Below are 18,753 nucleotides of genomic sequence, written 5' to 3' on the forward strand. Positions count from 1 at the left end.
GTGTGTGTGTGTGTGTGTGTGTGTGTGTGTCGTAAACCCATCTGTAATTAAACCAAATATCATTTTCTCTATGCAGTCATTCAAACCATGTCAGCTTGCTTTGATGGGGGGGGAAACCTCCTGTACATACACAGATTTACGGATAAACTGAAGTTGGCGACAGTGTGTTTTTTTTTTTCGAGCCCCCCCCCCTCTCAGTGTGATTAAACATCACCGCCGCCTTCAGCTAGTTCACAGAGAGAAGAGAGAGCGCAAGAGATATGTTTTGAATGAGCTGACGAATATTTAAGGATTGTATTGGGGTCAGGGAGGGACACAGGGTTAGACCGGGGTTTGTATTTTGGGAGAGATACAGATCAATGCTGTAAAGTATATCAATTGCATGTTATTGTCACGTTTGTAACTGCCATTGTTTTTGTTTTTTGTTTGTTTTGTTTTTTTGTTTTCTTCCAACGATTGGTTGGGACGGGGATGCACAAAACTTTATCCTTATTTATAATTTTTCCACATTATAGTCTGTATGTTTGTTTTTTGTTTTGAAAATGTTGAATTATTGTGTACCTAGGAAAAAACACCTGTTTTTGCCTTTTTAAAAAGAAAAATGTTCTTTCAACTTTGCAATATTTTTTTTTTTTTCACTTTGGACTCGTCGACGAGAGCAAGCTGTATCATAATTAGCAGACAGTGTTTGTTAGAAACGTCCCGTTTCCCCTCATTCATGTGCCCCGTGTCTTTTTAAAGTTAGCTGTGTGCGCGAGTGGAGTGCGTGTGATGTTTATTCGTCTACCCAAAGTCTTTATTGATGGTGATTATGATTAGCTTTTGTTTTTGTCCATTGCTTTTTAATATTATGATAACTATGATTACTGTTTTATTATTATTTTTTGTTGTTATTATTACCATTATTCAGGGCAAAGATGACACCAAATTGAACAAAGAAATAAACGTGCGACCCCACACCGTGCTGAGAGCAGGACAGTGTTGTCCGTCTTTCTGACGGCGTCTTTTACCGGCGAGGGGGAGCAATCGTTTTTCTCATCGTTACGCTGTAGTGTCCACCTTACTTAAACCGCCACATAAAGATAACCTCTGAACTGAAAGTCTAATAGTATTTTTTATTGTTATTATTTTTATTACATGTTGTTTTCTTTGATCAGGTATCATGATCAGTTTATTTCTTGTTACCCTGGTTTGGGTCATAAATTGCGTGGTGTTATTTAATTTTCTTTCTTTTTTTTTCCATCATCCCTGCCCACTGCTTTTGGATTTTTTTTTTTTTTTATTCTATTTCATGATTATTATTTTATATTTTTTCTGGTTTGTCTGATGCTGTAGTAGTGAGCTGATCAGGCAAATACCAGAACATTTTTCCCCTAATGCTGATACTGTCTTGACTGATGTTGCACTTGTGATGGGTTTTTATTTTGTTTTTGTTTTTTGCGTTGCAGATTTGGGATTGTTGTGCAGACAGGAGAATATTGGGTGATTTCCTTATTTTCTTTTAGTCACAGCAGTTATTTTATCAATCATAGATCTGTGACACAGAGCAAGAAAATGATCCAACAGTGTATTTATTTCACTGATATTTATTTATTGGTCATTTGTATGTTTTTTTGGTTTGTTTGATTTTTGTTTTTATGTGTATTGTTTTTTTGTGGAGGGATAACGGGACTCAAGGTAGAGGAGTCTCTCATTGGCGTTTTACATTGTGTACAGAAAGCTAAATATTGTATTCAACCATCACACTAACGTACAGTCTATAAAGTAACCGATTAACTGGCAAAAATAGAAACCTACAGCACAGTAAGTAAGCACTGTTTCTGGCTTTACTGTGACTGTCAGACTTATTTTGTTTACTGTTTACCCTCTCAGAAGGCTCCAACAAACAAATGGTTTAAAGTAGCCACGGCATGGTGTATTTGAACTCTAGTGCTTTACTAATAACTCACAGTTAAAGCTTGTTTTGTTTGAAACTTGGATGGTTTTTAATCAGAATGCCAGCTACAAAGCAGACAGGATTTGTTTGTTTTTTTAAGTTTAAGATATTCCAGCTGATGATAACTACTATAAAAGTGGACTGATTGGCTTGTTGTTAACCTGCACTCCCTGTTAGCGAGGAGGGACACGCTTGCTTTTAAATATCATTGAGGTTTGTTGCTTGGTTTTTCCAAATGCAGTGTAGATTGCATGACTTTGCAAGTTTGCAGGGTGGGGGGAAGTTTGATTTCAGTCTCCACTGTTAAAAGGCATCTTGTATGTACAACACCATGGATTTATCTTGGATTTAGCTTTACTGCCGTTTCCTTTCTATTTTTTTTTTGGGCTGTATTCTATCCCCCCTGCCCCCCAGTCTCATTTCAAACAGAATAAATGCCATTATATTGTGAATACCTCAGGATTTTTTTGGAGAAAAAAAAACATTAAAACACTTAAAAATCAAATAAACAAATAAATAAAAACTTTGTCATGGTGTTTTTTTTTTCCTGCTCCCCTGGATGGATGGATGGATGGATGGATGGATATGAAAGGTAGTCTGATAAACAAAAATAGAAATGCTATGTAGATTGGGTTTCTTGTTTTTTTTATTTTATTTCTATTGAGGTTCTGGCAAGAATTACATATACTTCCAGTTCTGAAAATATACAGAAACACTTTTTTTTCAAAGTTTTAAACTTTAAAAGTTTTACAAACATGATGAAAACAATAACACATACACTACTAGACTGACATAATTACCTTTAAATCAGAGGAGTAAACCGCGTCCAAGACTGGTTGTCATATCTTAATAAATCCCTCGACATTATTATGAATTTTGTAGCTCATCTTTTTTTAAGGGAGTATTCTCAGTACCTCATACCAATTTTGCAGTGCAGGGATGTTCTTATAAATCCAAAATGTATGAATAGTTTTTCTTGCTACATATAAAAGTGTTACAACCAATTTAGTTTTATGTTTACTTACAACGTCCACTTTAGCTGTGCTGCCAAAACACATTGAAGAAGTGAAAGCTTGTAGTCATAGCCAATCAAGGCAACCACCTCCTTTTCACTTCTCTCCAAAATGTTGGTGTCTTTGTATATTTGAAGTCATTTTAACCTTTAGTTTTCACAGACTTTATACTTGGATAAATGTTGTATTTCCATTTTTACCACAAAGAGCACTGTGCTCTACTGCCTTAACTTTGATTGACATTAAATTATTTTTTGGGAGAATGTTGACTTTAAAATAGATATAATTAAATATTGAATGGTTTTCTCAAGCTGTATAGCACTCCTCTTTAAAATTTAAACTGATATACAACCCCCCCCCCCCCCTTATTTCAGAGCATAGTCAATATTCTCAATTTTTATTTCATACATTATTTTTGTTTTTTACAGTATACAAATAGTTGGCATTACTAAAACCCTAAACGTGCAGCTCAAAGATTCTCCAAATGGAGACATACTTCCTCTTGCAATTGACAGTTCTGTCCACAGCAGGGTGCACTATTCATTCAGAGAGTGGTAATGTCCTGTTGGTGTAGCAGTGCCATAACACACACACACATAGACAAATCCCTCCATAACAACCTGTTTTAAATTGGACTTATCCAAACTTCTGTCATTGTGTTTTAAATAATTCTTGAAGTGTTTTAGTTGGCCAGAAGGTGTGATCAATGGAGTGGATTTGGATGGGTAGTATTGTGTTTTTTATTGTGTGTATTGAGTGTCACTGAACTTCTCGCATTTGTCTAAAATCGATCATTGTAGGTCACATCACCCTTCTATCCTCCAGACAAAGGCAGGCCGATGTGCTCTAACACGCCAGAACAAACTTCCATGCAGACCTCTCCCTCTCTTCCTTCTAGGGCTTCTGCACTTTCCCCCTCAGTGAAATTTACCACAAATACCTGCATGACATGACTTGACATGAATGATGTTGCTCCTCGTTAAAAGCATGCACATCCACAGATGATACATATTTTAACTGTGTTAACTAACTTTTAACACTTTTTTATGGTATCTACACTATTAATATGTATATTACGCAGAAACAAATAGGATAATTTTAAATGGAGGCCATTATGAGGTGTGTGAGACAGTTTGCTGTCCTGAAGCAAGCTGCAGGAAGCTGCCTAATATGTGAAGTGGAGTAACAACAGACAATGACCTGTGGCTGGAGAAATGAACCAACAGGATGATGACTAAGCGAAAGAACACAATCAGCTCTAGATAGGCACTTTGCTTTCCCAGTGTGCACATGGAAACACCATAGTACAGTATGCTAACTGTTCACAGCATGATATAGGCTACATTATATTTTAGAACATAGTTAATGTGTGTTAAGCGCCGGCCACCCTGATACAACCCACTTGCGATATGCATATGCATAATATGCTAATTCAAGCTGTATGATTACAGAAGGAAGGATTAAGGGAAAATACCACTAGCCTATTTGAAGACCAATAAATCACCTAATACATACACAACATTGTTGTGGAACTCAATATGTTAACTCTACCAGAATAAGTAACAATTACTAACACTCATTGTAAAATGTAAAATATGAATTCAAAGTATATCATTAAGCATTGTTTTCAAATAGCCTATCTACTACAACAGTGTAACATGGAAATGTACTTATTTTATTTTTTGGGTAGTCATTTTATTTGTTTTAGATCTATGAAAAATATTTCTGGGTCCACTGAGCCCAATCACGATGGACGGAGGCTAAAAAATGAATTGCTTTTTCAACTCTGTCTCAAAACAATACTCACATGCCCATATGTCCATTGAAAGCGGTATTGGTTGATAAAATCATTCTTCCTTTCAGTTCAAGGTAGAATTTATTGTCATTTTCTCCATAGACAACATGCAAGTATTGCAAGAGTTATAAATATAATGTGAATCTATTATTATTGGTATTCGAACAAGATTGTTGAAATCTCTCTCTGAAAAGTAACTACATCAGGACTTGGTCTGAATTAACAATCTAAAGTTTATGTGTATTACTGTTTTATTTTATCGCCTACAGTCACATAACATAATGTATGTACACACCTTGTAATGCCAAAAGTGTGCGAGTCCTTGCTCTGTTTCAGTCATGCTGTGACACGCTGCCGCTACATTTCTATCAGCCCATCTTTGATGTGTGGCAGATTTGAAACAGCAGGAGGACCGGAGCTTGGGGTAATGACAGGGGTTAAAAAGAAACTTTACACCACACAGGCACCAAAACCCAACAATAGACCACGCCTCCCTCCACTTCTTTGCTCTTTTTTTTTTAAATCTTTTTCTTTCTGTGTCTCCTCTTTCTGACCATATATGGTAGAAAATGAAACCAAAAGCTCATTGGTGCATGGGAGACAAAGTACAGGTAGACGTTTCCCTTGTTTGGGATGTGTTATAGTAAAATCATTTCCCTTCATTTATGCTTTCTTGTCAGGTAAATATATATTTAAGTTAAGTTTTTTAACAGAGAGAATGCAATACCAGAAGTGCAAAGACCTACTGAGAGTATCCTGCACTGTACTGTATGTACGTGCTTGCGTTGACACAACTGACAGACCCATTTCTTTGTCTATAAAACCATTAAAACATCAATATATGAACACACTCCTGCATGTTGGTTTGTTCCCCTTTACATTTGCTTCCTCTCTCCACAAGCGTTATGTGTTTTGTGTCATCCACCTTGGACACATCAGCAGTGCCACACCCCTGCCTGGTGAGGCTCTTTATTCCCACACACACACACACACACACACACAATCTGCCCAGATGCTCCAATCACAAAAAAGATAATCACAGACTCTCTTCCAATACACAAACAGGGTGTAGGCTACTCACATCCAAAACGCTGGGTCAAAGGATCAAATTAGGCATTGTTAAATCACCATTACTGTCTGGTAGTATCAGACAGTATTGTTCCGCTCTCCTCTGATTGGACCAACTTGAGAAGAGATTGACTTTTAGTCATGCAGATTACAATCACCCAAGTGATGAATGTGTTATGTGTCTATATATCGATTGCCTTGTGACAGTGGTATCAAGGTGCACATTTTTAGTTGAAAAAAAGTGTACACTTTGCTAAATGTTTCCAGACATATCTGAAAGTAAATGAAATATTTTTATATTTTTTTACATTTTTATATGAGGGTATTATGTGTATTTAAAATGTTGCTACAGCTGTTTGCAATTTGTTTTATTGATACATATGTAATTGTTATTTTATTATTTCTTATATTATTGTGAGAAGATCTAACAAAGTGTTGAGACTCTTGCCTGGATGATACATGATATCAAAATCATCTTCTTCTTGTGCTGTTTGATTTTCAAAGTAGAGCCAAGAAATGAATGCCTTTTTATTAAGGGTCTACGTTTTGATTCAGAGTTACTTTGCAGCCACATGTCATACCTCCGGGTTTGCTGGTGAGCTCTTGAACGCAGCACGTACAGCAGGGCGGGAGGTGGGCGGGGCGTTTTCATTTACCTGCGAATAATACAACTGTGCGGACTAAAGGTGAAGACTGTCCGTCCCCGCAGAGCAACGCCTGAGCAGCAGGACCGAATGACAGAGAGGTGAGACGCGGCTGAATACATAAGACGCTTTTTCACTGAGCGGTTTCTTTTGAAGAAAGTTTCGTCGCAACACGGACACTAACAGACGAACTGAGCTCACCTACAGTGCCTGCAGCTGAGAACCAGGTGGGTTGTTATTTTTGTATAGAGCTGGGTGGAATTAACTGTGTCTTCAGCAGATGGGAGTTGTTATTAACTTGACATGTTTAAGTGTGGTGAAGAAAAAAAAGATTGTTTTAGTTTAAGAAAGACAAGTCGGAATGTATTTGTTTTACTCAAGATGCCCAGGTGATCTCATCAGGCGACACAGAGCAGCCCTTTAACCCCGCGCATGCTCAAATCGTCTTTGAATATTGATCTATTTGTAAATGTTGTGCGTTATTTGCTAAACCTATCTATGGGACTTTTGCTCTGTCAAGATTGTTGTGACACTAATATACAGCTCACGAAGTCACTTCTCTTTATGATTCTCACAAGACTAAAGATCCCCAGTATAACCATATGTAGCCTACTGACATCAACCAGTTATATTTCATACACAAATGTAGATAAAGATTGGGGGAAAAAAAACTCTTAAGTTGTAAATTAAAAGTTAAATTCATAGGCTAGTATACCTGTATGGGCACACAACTTTTAATTTGATATTTAAGGACTGGTTGCATGTTTTCTTTATTTACCAGGTAGCCTAATAATAATAGTAAATGCAGTATGACACAAACAGCATCTAGTGTTTACTGTTTTTGACTTTAGCTTATGTTACATTTACCGTTTGCAAAATGGATCCTGCAGTGTAGGTTTGTCTTGTTGTTTTATCAGGTAAATATGAGATGATCTTTTTTTTTTTTTTCATAAAACAAACTGCACACACCCTTATGATGCTGCTTGTCTACCAAGCGGAAACTTCCAGGTCTGACAAGTTGAGGCAATGAGGAAGCGCCCCAAAATTGCATTGTATCTAGTTTCCAACAGGGGGCGACTCCACTGGTTGCTAAAAAAGTCCCATTGCATAAGGAAATTACTGTACTTCTCGCTTGATTTAATACCCCAGTAAACATTTTCCTAACAAGTTCATGTTGTAACTTATGGTCCCATTTAGGTTAACTAGACGATGAAAGCAGGTTAATTTTTAGGGGTGTGGCTACACCCGTCTTGCTAATTATGACAGAGGCTCAGCAATGTGTATCCACAGCACACTGTATATAAATAGGCGTCAACTTGTTTTTGTCTTAAACTTTGACCCTCTCACTGTGTTTTCACTTTATCAAAGTTAATTAGAACATTTGTGTACCCTAAAAATGTATTGTTCAGCATTCAATAACACCTTGCCAACCAAGCTAATGCAAGCTAGCTGGCTAGCTAGCTTGCATTAGCTGGTAACTAAAGGGAAAGTCTTCAGATTTTCAGCCACCTGTGTGTACTACAGTACATGCAGATGAATGGCGCCAGTGTCCGGAGGTGCCTGATCCTAACCCGCCTCTGACACTGGCTTAGCTGTGGCAATTTCAACCCTTAGCTCTGCCCACTGGTCAAAAGATGCTCACTTCTGGCTCCAAAATACCAAGATGGCGACACTAAATAGAAAATTTAAACGGCATTCCACAAACCAGTGGGTGATGTCAGACTGATGTTATAGTGTCTACCCTCAGGATACAAAATTAACAAGCAGTCACAAGAGAACTTTGCTTTGTGGGGATGATGAAGAAGTACAGTGGTGCTCATAAGTTTATGAACCCATGCTAAAGTTGACTAAAAAGAGGAACAAAAATATAATGTTTGGGAAATTGATCTCAATGCCTTCATTAAAACAAATCGGAAAAATCTAACCTTTAAGGACACCACTTTTCTTTGTGAATGAATAATGTATCGTAAACAAATACATTTTATGTATAAACACCCATATGTTAAATTCCCATAGAAGCAGGCAGATTTTTATTTTGAAAGACGAGTTATTTCATGCTTCCAGGATACTATGTATCCTGATAAAATTCCCTTGGCCTTTGGAATTAAAACAACCCCACATCATCACATACCCTTCACCATACCTAGAGATAGGCACGGGGGACTTTCCATTAAATCATCTCTCAATGCAAACCACTATTAGGCTAACTGAGAAAAAAGAAAATGTAATTCCTTTTTTTTGGTCAACTTTAGCATGGGTTCATAAAGTTACAAGCACCACCGTGTTTCTAACAAGATATGACCGTTTCAGCTGGGGCATAATTCTACTCAGGACTTGTAGAAATGGTTTGCAGATCATAAACTGTGTCTTCCTCCTTTGGTTCAGCTTGGAAATTAAAACAGTTCTGTCACATCTGGAGCCCAATCAGCCCTTTTAATTCTGCTCTCATCACCTTTTATACAGGAAGTCAAATGCAGACCTCTTTTTGGGCTGAAAAGGCAGACCTTTTTCCACTTTTTTTCAATGTCTTCAGCTTGCATGTTGAACAGCTATCTACCCCTGTCCATTTTATAAAAATAAAAAAAACCTTTCACCCTTACTCTACTGGCCTCGTACCTGCAGCCTGGCTGCAGATGGTCGGGCCTTTACTCTCTGAGGTAAGAGCCATGGAAGCCCTGGTAAAGCAGGGATTGACTGACAGCCAAGAACAAGAGAGAGCAGGGGCGTGGAAATAATGAGAGAAGCGTGCACAATGCCCAAAGAACACAGGAGATGCAGATTAAATAGGCCCCTGCAGACAATAGGAGTTGTAAGGTTAACAAGGGATTGTGATTCATAATAAGAAATTGATCACAAAAAAGGTGATTCTGTTTCCCGACATAGTCTTGTCGGGAAACCCTTCCAGTCACACACTAAGACTCAATTCCTCATCCTGAGGTCAGGCATGTGTTGGGTACTCTGAATCGATACAGAAAAGCGGGCATGAAGATTGAAGCGTTTCATTTTGAAATGTGCAGAGTTTGTGCAACTTCCTGAGGAAGTTAGCTCATGGACAGTGATGCCGCATACATGTGAATGTCACAAGTTTTGTGTGGGCTTTGTGTTTTAATGGTTTTGTAATTTCAACCTGAGACTGGATGATGCATGCAGCACCTTGTATACGTACTGTACATATGTGATCCTTCTTTATTTCTTATCTTTTAGTTTTTTCTGACCTCTGCTGCAGTTTTGATTTTGGTGCTGCATGATTAAAACCAGAAGAAATGTGACTGTGTTCCTCTTCCTCCTCCCCCACTAATGTTCGGGAGTCTGAGCACATAATGAACTTAAAAGAGACACGGATGACACCTTGTGCACTGATCCCTTTATCCCTCACTCTATAAACACACACACAACACACTGTCTTTATCCCTCTCTACACAGACACACTCTCAGCTGTTTTTTAATCATCCGTCCTGTACCTGAGATGAGGAAGTTGCTCCTGTTAAAAAAAAAAAAAAAAAAAAACATTTGAGTATTTTTATAAATTTATAGCCTTTTGATTGAGAAGAGAAACACTTTTGTGTGGTTTTAAATTTACATTCATTTTTTAGATTTAGATTAAGCTACTTGCAATTTATTTTAATTTATTTTAAGTTAAGGTTCATATCAACTTGCATCCGGTGGACAGGAGTTGGGGATTAAAAAGTCATTGCTTTACTAAAGGGTTAAAATTGAAAAAGGATAGTAGGAACCACTGAGTTAGTTTCAACAGAAAGAAGTAAAAAAAAAAAAAGCTTTCTGTAAGGCTCCCATTGATAGGAATGTATTTATTCTTTTTTGCATTTTTCTGTGAATGTATTTGGTTAAACAATCATTTGTAGGACCCTCTTGAAAATGAGAATTTGCATATCAATGGGTAGTGAAACCAGATCGAAGGTGATGGATCTTATCTTTTTTTAGGTTGGGTTTTTTCATTTTTGGTGATTCTTCTCCAGGGTGTGGTTGGGGAATAATGGCATGTCTGTCTCTGCCCAGACTTGCTCCCGACATTCTTCTCTACATCTCCGACTGCAAAGCATCCCTCCACCTTACACTACTAAAGGCTCTAAATGCTTAGAGCTAGTCTCAATGTCCTGAAGCCGAATATGTAATCACTGCATATTTATCACCTGTGGCGGAAATTGCAGATCTAAAGAGAGGGTTGGGGATAATGAGTGGGAAAAGGAGTTGGGAATCTGTGGAATTCTGTGTAATGAGCTGGTGAGGAAAGAATGTGAGTCAGACAGGGAATAAGAGTTGTATTGTAGAGCTCAGGTGAAAAGCGGCTAATTGTTTTGTCTGTTTTGAGCCTCAGATCATGAAAACACTGGCAAAGACGGAAATGACCCATACAAAATTGAATGGGATTATTTTTCTCTAAGTAACATATTGTACTGTGGATTTTACCTTCATCGTTACATGTGTCTGGTTTGAAGCACTTTAGTGCACATTTAGCTTTAGGTCATCGGTAAAGAGGTTGTAGTCTAATAATAGTAATCATATTATTATAATACTATAAGATTAATAACAAAGTGAAACAATATGAAATGCCAGCTGTTGTTATAATGTGACCAAACCTGTACAGTGAAGCTTCTCTTCAGTAAACCAATAATGCTCTCAGTAAAATATAAATTATTGGACATATTTTTACATACTCCTCAAAATCTCTTCATTTTGGTTTTTGAAAATGTTTTCCCGCTCTTTCTTAAAGCTACCATGACGGACGCAGACAAGTTCTTGTATGGGGACCGCAGTGGGGGGAGCAACCCTTTGGCCCAGGCCGACTGGTCCACCAAGAAGCTGGTGTGGGTCCCCTCGGAGAAGCTGGGCTTCGAGGCTGGCTCCGTCAAGGAGGAGCAGGGAGACGAGTGTGTGGTGGAGTTGACAGACTCTGGCAAGAAGGTGAAAGTGAAACATTTCTCTTTTGAGTAACTTCTGCCTGTTGTTGAACAGTCCTTTTCAGGCAACCAACCAGCATTTTCATTTAATTAGTGATGTTAAAATGTGCTTGTAATAGATTTCTGCTATTTAGATCTTGTTCAGGGCACCCTTCTGACAGGTGTCTTGTCACTTGAAATCTTAGGTGACGATAAACAAGGATGACATTCAAAAGATGAACCCACCTAAGTTCAGCAAGGTGGAAGACATGGCGGAGCTCACCTGCCTGAACGAGGCCTCCGTGCTACACAACCTCAAAGAAAGATACTACTCTGGACTCATCTATGTGAGTTTGGGTGGATACACATTTAGATACATCTCATATTGCAGATCTGTCTTCATTGTGGATGTATTTTTTTTATTTTTTATATATATATATATATATATACATTTGTGACTGGTTGAATTAAAGCTCCTGACGGTAACCATCCTCTATCTTACCCAGACGTACTCTGGTCTCTTCTGTGTGGTGGTCAACCCGTACAAGTACTTGCCCATCTACTCTGAGGACATAGTGAACATGTACAAGGGCAAGAAGAGACATGAGATGCCCCCTCACATCTACGCTATCACAGACACGGCCTACAGGAGCATGATGCAGGGTACCACAGTTGTGTTTGTTGAGGAAAACAGGGTTTGCTACAGAATATGTACAATACATAAACAACAAGTGTTTGTAGCACCACAATTTTCCCCAAAGCGACTTTTCTTTGGTTTGTTTCACCATCAGGAAAAGTATGTAGGCCAAGGATATTTAATTCACAATGATGTAAACAAAGAATAGAAACATCCTTCATTTTTGAACCTCTGGATTCAGAGAATTGATTTGCGTTTTAGCCCGACATAGCCTGAGTGTAACAATCACATGCTGTGTTAATACTGAGCTTCACTTTAGCTTCATCTGTTATGTCAACCCCGATTTTAAGATTTCTCCTCTTTCTCTTCCTCTCAGATCGTGAGGACCAGTCCATCCTCTGCACGTAGGTTACTCTGTCTTCTTGGTATTTTCATAACTTGGTTTAGAACAGTGGACAGTCTTTTCTTGAGTGATCAGTCTTTCCCTTGCACAGATTCATACAGATGGCATCTGTTGGTTGTAGGATCAAGCTTGAATTGATTTTTCATCAACACTGTATAGACTCAAAATTGAATTGTTATTAAGCAGACTTTAACAAAACCGTCTCGCATAAGCTTTATTTATTTGCAATCTGCTAGCTTTTGAACATTGCACATGATATTATTAAGTAGATTACATTTGTCAGGAATTGTAGAAGTTAATGTTTTCTGAACACCTTCAGGTTTTGACACCCATAAAAAACAAAAAAGGTTCATAGTTTATTCTTTTATTTTTTATATTTCTGCATGCTATGAGAAAAGAGGTCAAACTTCCATTAATTGGAAACCTCATCTTAAAGGTGGAATATGTGATATTGGAGATATTTGAACTCAACACCTGAACAAATACACACCTCAGATTTACTGTCCCTCACTCCCACTGCCTCTCTCTTCATACATTAATGACCCTGTCCTGTGCAAGAACAGAATTGTTATGTGTGGCTCCGTCAGAGTTAGTCTTTGTTTTCCTTTTTAAAGAGGACCATGAAGAGAGATTTACTTAATTGGAAGAAAAAAATGCGTTGGATTGGAATCACAGACTCCACCTTCTTTGACTGCGGTGTGATGTGTTGCATTTAATGCCTTTGGATCATGCCGTTCAGTATACTAATCCCCTAATTGTTGTATAAACTGCCTCTTTCTCTGCAGTGGGGAGTCAGGAGCAGGGAAAACAGAAAATACCAAGAAAGTAATTCAGTATCTTGCCCATGTTGCGTCCTCTTTCAAGTCCAAAAAAGACCAGGTCAGTAAAAACTTTACATTTCCTCCTCTTAGAAAAAAAACATAATAGAACTACATGATTGTATAAAATTAACCTGGGCCTACAATAACCTGTAGGGCAGCCTAAAACCTTTTTTATACAAACCTTTTTTTTTTTTTTTGCATACAACACTAAGCTATTCAAATAATTGTTGGTATGATTTCATTAATCATGTTTTGATGTTAAAAAACCTGTGACAACCTTACCTATGGGTCAGTACGCCTGTTGTCAAATAGACAGATTTACATTTGTTAATAATATGTTGGATTTATGTTAGGCCAATTTGGTGGTCCCTCTTCAGTAACTCTGAGGACCCCCTAGGGGCCCCGGACCCCCTGTTAAAGATCTCTGCTGTAATGGTCATTAATCGTTACTGCCTCCCTTCTGTTCTTTATGATGTATAAACAGACAGTTCTTCCCCTGATTGGTCCATCTTTTGTAATGAAATCTACCTGAACGAGCTATGTGGCAACTTTTTCACATTCTTCTTTCAGGCCTCGACGTGCTGGCCTCACCTTTTTACTTACACCGACTTACAGTGAATCCAAATTGTTTGTGTGTGTGTGTACTTGTATCTTTTTATGTAGGTTAATTCACAAGTCTTTACAGGAGCTGTTTGCTAAATCACTCCATGATACACCAGGTTTCCTCTACAGTTATCTAGTTTGTGTGCTGAAGTTGGTATGAAATGTGTTGAACTCTCTCCCTTTTCACCTCTTCTCCAGGGCATTGCAGCTTTGTCACATGTGAGTTAATCTCTCTGACTCCATGCATGGTGTCTGTTTGTGCACCTGCACTCTACTCACAGGAAATGTTGTATTGTCTTTGGGTTTTGAAGGAAATGCTTTCAAACAATATTTAAGGTCTATGGCTTTATAGGAATAGTTTGACATTTTTGAGAAATGTGTTTACTCATTTTTCTTAACGAGAGTTCTACGAGAAGATCACTTTGTTAAATATGACCTGACACTCACAGCTGGTTAGCTAAGCTCAACAGAAAGCCTGGAAACAGCTTGGACTTCACGGCAAACTCGGCCACCATGTTCTCGCTGACGCACCTTACATGCATTAGTTGGATATGAGATATAATTTGTTTTTAAAAAACCCACAAAAATCACCAATTAAAAAAGAGTCTTGTGTGGGTGCCCAGATAGCTCATTTGGTGGAGCGGGTGTCCATATATAGAGGTTTACTCCTCAACGCAGCAGGCCCGGGTTCGGCACCGACCTGTGGCCCCTTGCTACATGTCATTCCGTCTCTGTCCTTTTCATGTCTTCAGCTGTCCTGTCAAATAAAGGTCTAAAATGCCTAAAAAATCTTTAAAAACAGAGTCTGGTGTAGGTTTAGAGGATCAAGAGACATGATTGCACAACTATTACTTCTTTAGTGAAATAGAAGACCAGTTGAGCAGTAACTTTATCTGACATTTGTCTCAAATGCTAAAACATGCCTCAGTGTGTTTGAATGCTGTATTAGGTGACAGTAATCTACTTCACCCAGCAGCTATTTTTCCTCAATCTGGTCAGTCCTGATTTCGTCATTGTTATGTAGTAGTAATGTATGTGTTTGGGGGTGTCAAGATGCACTCCTGCATTTCCTTGGGCAATCTTGGCTAACCAGACTGTTTGCTTCCAATGTTCTATTGTATGTGCCTGCATGGACAGGGACGGTCTTACAGGGGTTTTGTGCTTGAGTGGGCTTGGTGGTATGTGTGTTGGAATGTGCATGGTTTAGTATTGGCTTAAGTGCGTGGTTGATTGGGCAATGGTAACATCCTCTGAGGTAAATCTTTTGGAATAAACAAGTTTGGGTTGCACAGATCTTATGTTTGTATTAGCCAGTGAGCTGCAGCTAGCAAGTTCTGCAGCGCTTCAAGAGAAATGCATGATGTAAAGTTGTGTTTGCCTTAATAATGTGCAGCTTAGTGTCATGTTACAGTTTTTATTGAAGTCTTTAGTTTGAAACTGAAACTGTCTTCTCTTTTGTCAGGGGGAACTAGAGAAACAGCTGCTGCAAGCAAATCCCATCCTGGAGGCATTTGGCAACGCAAAGACCGTCAAGAACGACAACTCCTCAAGATTCGTAAGAACGACTTGATGCACCTGAAATCTTACTTTTATCCATAATAACATTCGTGTAACATAACATTAAGCACCAATAAAAATAAAAGTGGGATAAACATTAGATAATAAGTATGGGTTTACCAACTCGTGCTGCCCACTCAGAAAACAGCTTTTCAGGAACTTTTGTAAATGTATCACAGTCAACATTAAAAAGCATTGCAAGGTTTATTGCTACATATGAAAATGGTTTGATTGGTTTTCTCTTGTAGGGAAAATTCATCAGGATCAACTTTGACGTCAATGGATACATCGTTGGAGCCAACATTGAAACTTGCATCCTTTTTTAAGAAAAATGCATAATTACTAAATGGTTGTGTAAAGGGATTAATTTGCTAGGTAGCTCCAAGGCAAAAGGAAGCATACCAAGCCCCATTTTTCCAAGGGTGACAGAAAATGTAATGTCCAGAGGAGGAAAGCCTGTACTACTGTGTTGGCACTACCTGGAGGTCATATGGTTGCAATGAATGTTTTGCTCGGACAGAAAACCATTAATTTGAAGTATGACAATCGTTACCGTTCTCTGTTGCATTTGAAGTGTTGCATATAGTAACTTGGCCAACTTTGGATGTGTTGTGAGCAAAACCGGGTGTCACTGTAGCTGTGTCACAAGCATTAGCAAGAGTTTGTTGTAGCAAATTTTATGAATGAAAAAGATATATACCTGTCTAGGAGAAAGGGGGACGATTCAGGGTTGGTTTTGAATACTTTTCAATAACGTACTGTAACTGTCTTCATCTGTTGAAAGACCGACGGATGTCTGACACTCTCCCTTTTTAGTTCTAGGCCCTGAGAGTCTGTGTGTTTGACCAGCTTTGCTTCTGTACATTTTAAAGATGCTGTTTTCTCGCTGCGTTTGCATTTGTTTGTCCTTGACTGAAATGTTACCAGATCTGCTGGAGAAGTCTCGAGCCATCCGACAAGCAAAAGATGAGAGAAGCTTCCACATCTTCTACTACATGCTGACAGGAGCAGGGGACAAGCTGCGCTGTAAGACATTGTATCACAGCGTAAATGCATCAAACTGAGCTACGTGAATTAAAGTTGCTGCAAGAAGCAAAGTAAATGTGTGGACTTGCAGTTCAAGAGCCAAGTTAAAGTTAAGCACTCACCTACAAAAGAAGTCAACGAATATTGAAAACTGAGCTTCTCAGTTCAGTTATTTCTGCAACACAATAGTACTGTTATATGCATAAAAGCCAAAGAGTTTAGCAGCACAATTAAAATGTACTGACAGATCCCTCTCAGCTTAACAAGTCCATTAAAATAGTAATTTCTCTCTTCTTTTTCTTCAACTAGCCGAGTTGTGTCTGGAGGATTACAGCAAGTACCGTTTCCTGTCCAATGGAAAAGTGACAATACCTGGCCAGCAGGACACAGACATGTTTACTGAGACCATGGACGCATTTCAGATCATGAGTATCCCAGAAGATGAAAGAATTGGTACATATGTTTTTTTTTTTTTTACCGTTTATAGTTTTTTTTTTTATGGATTATTTAAAATATCAATTTAAAGGTTCCCTGTGGAGTTTTAGACCTGTATTTGCACTATGAAACTGTTTTTCTGATAGTCGGTTCCCCGTTTGTTGGTCTCACGCACAAGGACGCACATGCCTGCACACAGGTGACACAAGACATATCAAGATTTGAAGAGTTTGTTTTTAAATATCCTATCACAGAATGTGTTTCTAGGGATGTGTTTTTTTTATAGAGAGATTATCAAATGTATGGTTAAGTGGCACTTCTTCTTCTTCTTCATGTGATGCTTTCCTCTGTCTGTTTGTCAGGTCTGTTGAAGGTGATGTCTGCAGTGCTGCAGTTAGGGAACATGACCTTCAAGAAGGAGCGTCACTCCGACCAGGCCTCCATGCCCGATGACACTGGTACATACAGAAACACCACCACCACCACCATCATTTTCTCTGTGCATGCTGTCTGTTTCACTGCCATTTATTTAAACGTTCCCAATTAATCCAACATCCAACTTACATCCTCCAATGTGACTCCATGTTTCACCGCCAGCTGCCCAGAAAGCGTGTCACTTGCTGAGCATCAATGTGACCGACTTCACACGAGCCATCCTGTCCCCCAGAATCAAGGTCTGCATAGCAGTCTAAACATTATTCGTTTCATTGACATTCAATAATTGGAAAATATGGACCTCATTGTGTGTCAGTTCATGTTTGAGTTTTTTTTTAACCTGGTGTTTGTTTTTCGTTTCCTCATGACAAATAAATGAACAAGTTTTTCTCAATCAGCCAGCTTCCTGTGTAGCAATAATTATAAGTATCGCAGGATAACTGTGGCGTATTTCTTTTTGCAGGTTGGCAGGGACTATGTCCAGAAGGCACAGACCCAGGAACAGGCTGAGTTTGCTGTTGAGGCTCTTGCTAAAGCCTCTTATGAGAGGATGTTCCGCTGGCTGGTCATGAGGATCAATAAGGCCCTGGACAAAACCAAGAGACAGGGAGCCTCCTTCATTGGCATCCTTGATATTGCTGGATTTGAGATCTTTGAGGTGAGGTGTTAGGGCTTGACAGCTTGATAGTTGTGCATCATACCTCTACTTTTGTGATCACACAGATGGCACTGATGGGGCTCTATTGGCTCAGCCACTCTGTATTTGACACAGCTCGATAGCATGACTCCTGATTGTAAAATCTGACTAAAAGATGCAGGTTTAATTCACAAACAGAAGTGAATACATATTACGCAATTCCTTATAGAAATAATGGACAGCAACTAAACCTCCCTTTTAGGCAGTGGGCCTAAAATGGAGGTCCAATTAGGCAAAATATGTACTGTGATGGTAGGGTCTTTAACAGTGTTCACTGGACTGTAAGACTCTGGAGAAGCCCGGAAACACTAGATGTCTGTAGCCTCATCACTCTCCAGGCATTGAGGGTTTCTAAATAAAGGTGAAGATTAAATTTTCTGTCATCAAATAATGTTTTTTTTAATTCTCTCTTACAGTTGAACTCCTTTGAGCAGCTGTGTATCAACTACACCAACGAGAAGCTGCAGCAGCTCTTCAACCACACCATGTTTATCCTGGAGCAGGAGGAGTATCAGAGGGAGGGCATCGAGTGGAGTTTCATCGACTTCGGTCTTGACCTGCAGCCCTGCATCGACCTAATTGAAAAACCTGTAAGACGTCTGACAGTCACTATTCCTCCTACAAATAACAACTCACAATACTTGTCGTGGCCTGAAGTAACACTTGAGATGAAAGGTTGTTTACAAGACTTCTGCAGAATTCATTTGCTGTATTTTCTGCAGAACATGTGTGTAAATGAGATCGGAGTCTGCAGTTGAAAAAACCTTTAATCATCTGTTTTGTGT

The 18,753-nt window shown here is 38.7% G+C and overlaps 1 protein-coding gene across 3 annotated transcripts in view; it reads left to right on the forward strand.

Moving 5' to 3' along the window:
• The first annotated feature begins 6,476 nt into the window (after nucleotides 1-6,476).
• The window catches only part of LOC117957922 (myosin-9-like), a 25,470-nt gene continuing 13,193 nt past the window's right edge, over nucleotides 6,477-18,753 (forward strand). Inside the window, exons 1-15 of one of the 3 annotated variants that reach the window (XM_034894020.1) lie at nucleotides 6,477-6,683; nucleotides 11,189-11,379; nucleotides 11,561-11,701; nucleotides 11,861-12,017; nucleotides 12,368-12,395; nucleotides 13,180-13,273; nucleotides 14,017-14,037; nucleotides 15,281-15,373; nucleotides 15,624-15,687; nucleotides 16,303-16,401; nucleotides 16,711-16,854; nucleotides 17,199-17,294; nucleotides 17,434-17,510; nucleotides 17,735-17,929; nucleotides 18,385-18,558. In XM_034894020.1, coding sequence (XP_034749911.1) covers nucleotides 11,194-11,379; nucleotides 11,561-11,701; nucleotides 11,861-12,017; nucleotides 12,368-12,395; nucleotides 13,180-13,273; nucleotides 14,017-14,037; nucleotides 15,281-15,373; nucleotides 15,624-15,687; nucleotides 16,303-16,401; nucleotides 16,711-16,854; nucleotides 17,199-17,294; nucleotides 17,434-17,510; nucleotides 17,735-17,929; nucleotides 18,385-18,558 — 1,569 coding nt within the window. In that variant the 5' untranslated portion in view covers nucleotides 6,477-6,683; nucleotides 11,189-11,193. Of the gene's footprint in view, nucleotides 6,684-11,188; nucleotides 11,380-11,560; nucleotides 11,702-11,860; nucleotides 12,018-12,367; nucleotides 12,396-13,179; nucleotides 13,274-14,012; nucleotides 14,038-15,280; nucleotides 15,374-15,623; nucleotides 15,688-16,302; nucleotides 16,402-16,710; nucleotides 16,855-17,198; nucleotides 17,295-17,433; nucleotides 17,511-17,734; nucleotides 17,930-18,384; nucleotides 18,559-18,753 lie in introns of all 3 variants that reach the window. The other 2 variants (XM_034894030.1, XM_034894039.1) reach the window with 2 other exon arrangements.

This window comes from Etheostoma cragini, chromosome 2 (assembly GCF_013103735.1).
Source record: "Etheostoma cragini isolate CJK2018 chromosome 2, CSU_Ecrag_1.0, whole genome shotgun sequence".
NCBI lineage: Eukaryota > Metazoa > Chordata > Actinopteri > Perciformes > Percidae > Etheostoma > Etheostoma cragini.